The sequence below is a fragment of the Myotis davidii genome, unplaced genomic scaffold (genome assembly GCF_000327345.1).
Source record: "Myotis davidii unplaced genomic scaffold, ASM32734v1 scaffold299, whole genome shotgun sequence".
NCBI lineage: Eukaryota > Metazoa > Chordata > Mammalia > Chiroptera > Vespertilionidae > Myotis > Myotis davidii.
This window is the reverse complement of record NW_006293088.1, coordinates 4,219,345-4,226,304: the sequence shown is the minus strand read 5'-3', so window position 1 is coordinate 4,226,304 and position 6,960 is coordinate 4,219,345. Positions and strand designations below refer to the sequence as shown.

General features: G+C 51.7%; 1 protein-coding gene across 1 annotated transcript in view; it reads left to right on the top strand.

Annotated features, from left to right (window-relative positions):
- The first annotated feature begins 1,673 nt into the window (after nucleotides 1–1,673).
- Nucleotides 1,674–6,960, top strand: part of LOC102760361 (putative uncharacterized protein C1orf196) — a 195,746-nt gene continuing 190,459 nt past the window's right edge. The window contains exon 1 of the mRNA XM_006766786.2: nucleotides 1,674–2,624. Coding sequence (XP_006766849.1) covers nucleotides 2,534–2,624 — 91 coding nt within the window. The 5' untranslated portion in view covers nucleotides 1,674–2,533. The remainder of the gene's footprint in view (nucleotides 2,625–6,960) is intronic.

Below are 6,960 nucleotides of genomic sequence, written 5' to 3'. Positions count from 1 at the left end.
GTGTGCATACATGTTTGAATAATTCCCTCCTGGGTATGTAGCCACGGAATTCTTGCATGTATCCCTCCCTCCCGGTTAACGCCGCTTCTCCTGGTGTAATTGTTAGCAGAGGTTCCCTGTGTTCCTTGTCCTGACTGGATGATATATTGGTGACTAGCCATTAGGTGGCATCATAACTGTGTTTACAGGAGGTAGCTCAGTGCCTGGTGCTAAGGAAGCAGACAGAGTCAAATGTTGCTGATTTGGTGTATGAAACACGTGTAGCAGTGAGAAGCAGTGAACTAGGTGTACAGAGAAGGGAGAACAAACAAAAGACATCTGCAGGTTGAATTAGTGTATAAAGGTTCACCTTGGATCTTTTTTAAGATTTTTTTTTTTTAGGTTCACAGCAAAATTAAGAGGAAGGTACAGAGATTTCCTGTGTATCTTCCCCGCCCCCTGCCCCAAACACATGCATAGATTTCCCGATTACCAACATCTCTCATCAGATGGCCATTTGTGACTGCCCTGGAATCTGACACAACATAATTACCCAAAGTCCATAGTCTACATTAGGGTTCACTTGGTATTGCACATTTTTGGGGTTTGGACAAATGCCTGATGCAAATGTATCATACAGAGAATTTCACCGCCCTAAGAGCCCTCTGTGTCCCCCTGTTCATCCCACCTTCTCCAGAACCCACCTTGGATCTTTTTATGGCAACAAAGTAGCCCATTGCTGGGCTGCAGTAAAACTTCCCAGACGTGGGAAGCCTATCCACTTCCCAACCTGCATTGGGTTTCTGCAGTGACCAAGAGACCTGGTCTTCTCCGGACCTTAGTCCTTGATCCTCTCAGACCTGAGCTGTCACGGGGAATGGCCTCTGATGTCCTATAACTTTATGGCTCGTTCCATGCAAGGAAAGGCTCAATAGTTCAAGCTACTGTAAACCATAGACTTCATTTAACTCTTGGAAGTATTTCAAGCCTTCCTCTGCCTCGCCTTCACCACCCCAGGTAGCCCAACAAACTCTTGCTGGCAAAGAGTTCAAATGGCAAAAGCTTGTGTTTGAGAGTCTGGCCCGCACGTCAGCTGGAACTTTACCTTTGGTATCTTATGTATAGAATTCAACCAGAGCCGTCCTGGGGACACAGACATGGGTACTTCGATTGCTGCTGCTGTGCTGGGTGGCGTTTTTTCTCTCCTGGTGGGTACGGTGCTGCCCGCCTCCTGCCAACGTGGCAGCTACACCCCCATGAAAGTATGCGAAACGCTGGCTGCATCTGATGCTGCATGGCTCTAAAGTTAGCACCTTTGTGATCAGCAGATGGGTTAGCAAAATAAAGACGCAGCGCCCACCGAAACAGCTGTTGTGATCATGTGATAGTCCCCCTCCCCCCGCCCCGCACCTCTCCCTCCTTCCAGAGGAGCTGCCCCTTCAGTGGGAGCAGGGACGGACTGCTCTCTGCACAGAGTGGGTCTGCATTGGAGATGAGCCCCCAGACCATCTCTGGTCACTGGAGTGCCACGGGGGAGGCATGGCACTTGGCATCTCTTCTCTCCTTGATCTTTGATGTGTGGCTGGCATGCTCCTCTCCTGTCTGGCACCTCCTGGGTTGTGGGCATGAAGAGGTTACAGCAGCCGGGAGCCTGCTGAGCTGAGTTAGCACTTCCCTCTGCGTCCAGAGCCTCTCCAAGGAAGGGCCCTTTTGGATCACGGAAAAGGGGTGGCTGTGTGGGCTCCCCCCCCCCCCCCCCCCCAGGAAGTAGGTCCCAGCAAGGGCTCATAACCATGTCTTCTTCCCCTCCCCACAGCCCGGCGAGGAGGGAGGAAGGAGTCGCGGGGAGAGAAAGGCATCCGGAGTGAAGGATGAACCGCGGACACCTCGGTCTGGAGCTGCAGAGTGTCCCCACTGTGCTCACCGCCTGCATCTGGCCGCCCTGGGGCGCGCGGACCCTGGACAGCGGTGCTAGGGCTCCGGAAGGAGGAAGACCAGGGTTGGAGCTGCCCAGCAGCCTGAGCTCCCTGCCTGCGAGGCCAGCTCCCTGGGGAGCCCGGCAGCCTGCCCCCTGCCCTCCTCCCTGGAAGCAGCCTTGGAGGAGCCGGCAGCGCTTTCCTGCAGCTGACGCCGGACCCAGCGCTCTCAGTGGGCAGCAGGGCTGAGCAGCATCAAGGACCTTGCGCCTTCCAGGTGACCCCCTGGGAAGACTGAATTGGGGACCAGGCCTCCGTCACTCCTCCCAGACAAGAGGAAACAACTCTTGTTGGTAAAACTTAGGTTTTCCTTTTGCATCAAACTCCTGGAGCTGAGCAAGATCTGCCGAACCCTGTAGCGTTTCATTTTTCACTTGGTTGGTGTTTGAGAAAAACCGGCAAGGAGCGGGTGACAAGAGGAAGAGACGTTATAAACTTTGGGGGCGGGGACATTTTCTTGGAAGTGACAAGTAGTGTCAGAGTTACAGTTCCCCAGCCAGTGACGTCATCCTGCACTTGGACACTCAGGAAGGTCTGGACGCTGCCCCAGGACCAATACCAAAGACCCCAGGGGAGCCATGGAGTCCACGCTGGAGACGGCCAGCCCTGCCGCAGGCCCCGTCACCTTCTCCCACGTCTTTGGCCAGCAGTGCCAGCTGATGGAAGCAGGTAGGAGCGTGCCGTGCGGGTGGCAGAGACTTGCGCCTGTGTCTACTCCATCTCTCATCTGTAATTTGGAATGTGAGGGACATCAGTGCCGTGATTGGCTGGCATATTTACTGTAAAGTGTTTAGGACATGTCATGAGGCCAGATGTGCCACTGGGCAGGGTAATGAGGGCCCCCGTTTGTATCTTGTTGTCTCTTTCCTCTGTGGCTACCCAGAGGATGAGGAGGGATCTCATGATGTGGCCACTCTTTGGGGGCAGGTGCCAATCCTAGACCCGCTGTCTTTCGTCCGACTGCCCCAGCGCTGCGGAAGGTGGCACCTCAGCCAGGCCTCTCCAGGCACCATGGCATCACCGAGGCGCTCATGGTGGCATCGCCCTGAGCAGACTCTCCTGGCCTCGGCTCTGCTGTGGGGACTCCTCACTAGTCTTTGCTCACAAGTCCGCCTTATAAGAGGCTCGTGTTTCTATCCTGGAGAGAGCTTGGGCTGGGCTCGGCCTTGCCCTGTGCCAGCCATCTTGCGTTTGGTCATAGAGAAGACGAGTTGAGGGTGAGTGGTTTGATGCCGGCGGTCACTGTGGTGGAGCCTGCGGACTGAGGCCTGATGTGGTTATGGTTATGCTGGAATCACACGGGAAATGGGGGGTCTGGTTCCCTGTTTCCTCGGAGTTTGCTCCTGTGGTTGGGGAAAGGACCACATGTTTCTCCTGTGGTTTCCTGGGTGTTAGAGGGTTAAATGTATGTTATGGCTGTGAGTTCTGGCAGAAGGGAAGGAGACTTTATTGAGTCGGTGTTAATGCCTTCATTTGGTGGCTACAGACCTGACCCCTTTACCTTGGGAATTTGTCTCCAAATGCAAAACAAGAGGACTGGACTCCAGGCTGCCTGGTCCATCTAAGCCCCAGCTTCTGTGAGCTGAGAGGAGCCCAGTGCCACGGGGAGGACAAACATGAGCTGGTTTCTCAGGACAGGATGTGTCTGCACAGGGAGTGGGTGAATGAGGGCTCTGTTACAGGCTGTGTGACCTCAGACAAGTTACTTAGCATCTCTGTTCCTCAGTTTTGTCATCTGTAAAATGGGGATAACTAAGCAACACTCCATTGGGTCACTGCAAGGATTAAATAAGTTAATGCATGGGAAGCTTAGAATAGTCTGGCACCTGACCAGCACTGCTTTTAGTGTCCCGTGTTTATTAATGCTTCCAGATGCACTCTAAATGCTTCTGAAAGCAATGCCTAATGTGCGTGCGTGTATGTGTTGGGGGTGGGAGATGTGAGAAAAGTAAGGCACCATGTAATATTGAAAGTGTCAGCAAGGAAGGAATCAGAGCCAAATTCTCAGACTTGCACCCTTTTACACTGTCCCACACAAATCCTGTCTCCTCCCATTCTATGCCATGCACATTGGTCTAGGACAGTGATCAGCATGCTTTTTTCTGCAAAGAGCAAGATAGTAAATATTTCCATCTTTTTGGGTCACAGCTACTTAACTGTACCATTGTAGCACACAAGCAGCCAAAGACAAAATATATGTGACTAGACATGGCTATGTACCAATAAAACTTTATGTACAAAAGCAAGTGGTGGGCCAGATCTGGCCCCAGGGCTATAGTTTGCATTCCCTATTCTAGGGATTTGGGCTTTATCAAGTTTACACAGTTAGCAAACAGCCAAACTAGGACCGAATGAGAAAGAACTTTATACTTTTTCCATGGCTCCAGCCATACCCAATGCCACCCTGCTGCCAGGGGTCTACTCCTGGCCCCCTAAATTCAATGTGCCCTTTTATGTTCATCCCCCTCACCTAGCATGCTCCATCTCTCAGGAATCAACTTCTCCTAGACATGAGATACTTACAGATACGAAGGATTAACCCCAGTCATCACCAGAGACCACAGACTTTGGAGGTCAAAGGCACAGTCATGGGCACCTGACCAGGGCACATCCCCTTTGGCTCTTCCCAGCTGCATGATTGTGGGTATGCAGGCAACCCCGAATGCTTCCCTTGCCTGTGGAAATCAATTGGGGTTTTAGAAAATTAAATAGGTGCTCAGTGAACACATGTGACAGCTGCCTCCAGTTGGGAGCAGATGTGAGTAACACAACTCTAAGCCCCTGGGGTTGTGGGATTGTTTCCGCCTGCATTGGAGACCTCATGTGGTACAACCAGACTGCAGGCGGCTGGCTGGAGACGTAGCCATGTCTGCTGTCCACCCCTTCCACCTCCTGACTGAGGGAGCCCCTTGGACTTAGCAGTGAATTATTCCTCTTTTCATTTCTCCAGGAGCGTGCTCTCCCTCGAGACAGCTGGTCATTATTATTCCATGTTGCATCGCTCTCTTGACATAAAAAACTTTTGTATTTGATAAAAGGAGACAGGATTTCACAGCCCGATTTAGGCCTAGGTGCCTCCAAAGGTATAGAGAATAAAGCCAAGGGGGACAGCACAGAGGCACGTCAGAAATCCAATCTGCCTTCCCACGGTAACTTCAGAGAAGTAGAAACCTCGGCCCCAGAAAACGGCCTGTGCCCTCCTCCTTTTGCAGGAGTAGAGGCAGCCGGGACCCGGAAGGTCACATAGTCACAGACACACAGAAGGCGAGACTCCCCACCTTCCGGACAAGCGGAGCCAAGTGCGGCTGCAGACCTCCTTGCCCACAGGCAGCTACACTGCTCTGCAGAGAGGTCTTGACCCGCCTCTGGAAAGACTCGTGCCCTGCGTCTCCCACCTCCCCTAGAAGAATAGAGTTCCCACTGCATGCCCAGATCAATAGCTCTGAGCTGGGCAAGTTCATGTCTCCCTCCTCATCCTGCAGATAAATGGTTCATTTCCTATTTAATGAGTGACGTTTAGATGTTGGCAGCAGTTTAGATGTTAAACTTCAGTCAGCTAACCTCAAAGCCTGTACTGAAAAATAGCCACAGGGATATGAAGTACAGCATCGAAAACATAGTCACTAACATCGTAACAACTGCGTATGGTGCCAGGTGGGTCCACCCCACTTCAGAATAATTAGTCCTATGAAGTGAATTCTCTTCTTTTTCTGGCCTCTTGACTACATTTCTTCCCCTTTCCTTTGGCTCTGGCTGTTGCTTGAAATGGTGGGTGAGATGCCAGCCTGGCCGGGCAAGCATGATGGATGGAGGCCATCTTCTCCAGTCTTCTTGCCTGAACTCCTTCAGGTGGGGGCTTAAGGCCACATTCCCACTGCTGACTTCACAGAAGAATCCAGTGTCACCTCTTGTTTCTGGCTGTTTCTGACAACTTTCTGAGGATGTTGGGAGGAACTCCAGGGAGATGGGCAGTATAAACTCAAGCCTCAGTCCTGTTTGTCTCCATGTAGCTGGACATGTGTATGTCCTTGCTCATCTCCTCCTTGGCCCCCAGAATGTAGGAGCAGGGTGCCCCTCTGACCTGGCGTTTGGCTGGGTCTCTGCTGAGGGCTCTTGACTCACCCCTCGTCCTGACAATCTGGTGGTTGGGGGACTCCAGCTTGTGACTAGGGCTCTGGGGACTTTATCTCTTGCTGTGACTTGCTAAGCTGCCCCTGTCATCCTAATTGATTTCCAACCTGTCCCATTTGAGTGGGAAGCGTTTCTGTAGGGTTGCTTTGTTTGACCAGAATGACAAGAGTCATCCTGTTCAGTATGTCCTGCTGACCCTGCATGAATCCATGCCCAGCACAGGGGCGAGAGGGGACAGAAGGAGAGGACAGCCAGGTGACAAGGCTGACACATCTGAAATGCTGATGTTAGGTTCTGCTCCCGGCTTGCAGCTGAGAAGCCTCCACCAGTTATAGACCAGTCCCCGCTCCATACCAGGTACAAACTCAGACATACGTAAGCATGTCTGTCTGTCGGTCTGTCTTATAAATCAGGCTGATCCCTGGAGCCACGGTCTGGTCATCTTTTGACTTTATTCCCTTGTTCCTTCTGAAGGCAGTCAGCCGAATCCTATTTCCTGCCTTTTGAACAACACGGGGATCCATCTGAATATATAGCCTGTATGAATTTGGAAGCCACTTGCCTTATTTATAACCAAGCAGGGAGAGAACTAAGATTTATGGCCTCTGCTGTGAGCTGAGCACACCGGATGCTTCTGCAAAATTTAAACGGAAGAAAATGAGCAAAGGAAAGAGCCCCCATGTCCTGTCTTTCCATGTGTGGGAACGGGAACGTGGTGTTTTTTTTTAATTTTTTTATTAAATCTTTATTCAGATTATTACATTTGTTCCTCTTTTTCCGCCCCATAACTCCCCTCCTTCCAGTTCCCACCCCACCTTCCGCCCTCACTCCCCACCCACTGTCCTCATCCATAGGTGCACGATTTTTGTCCAGT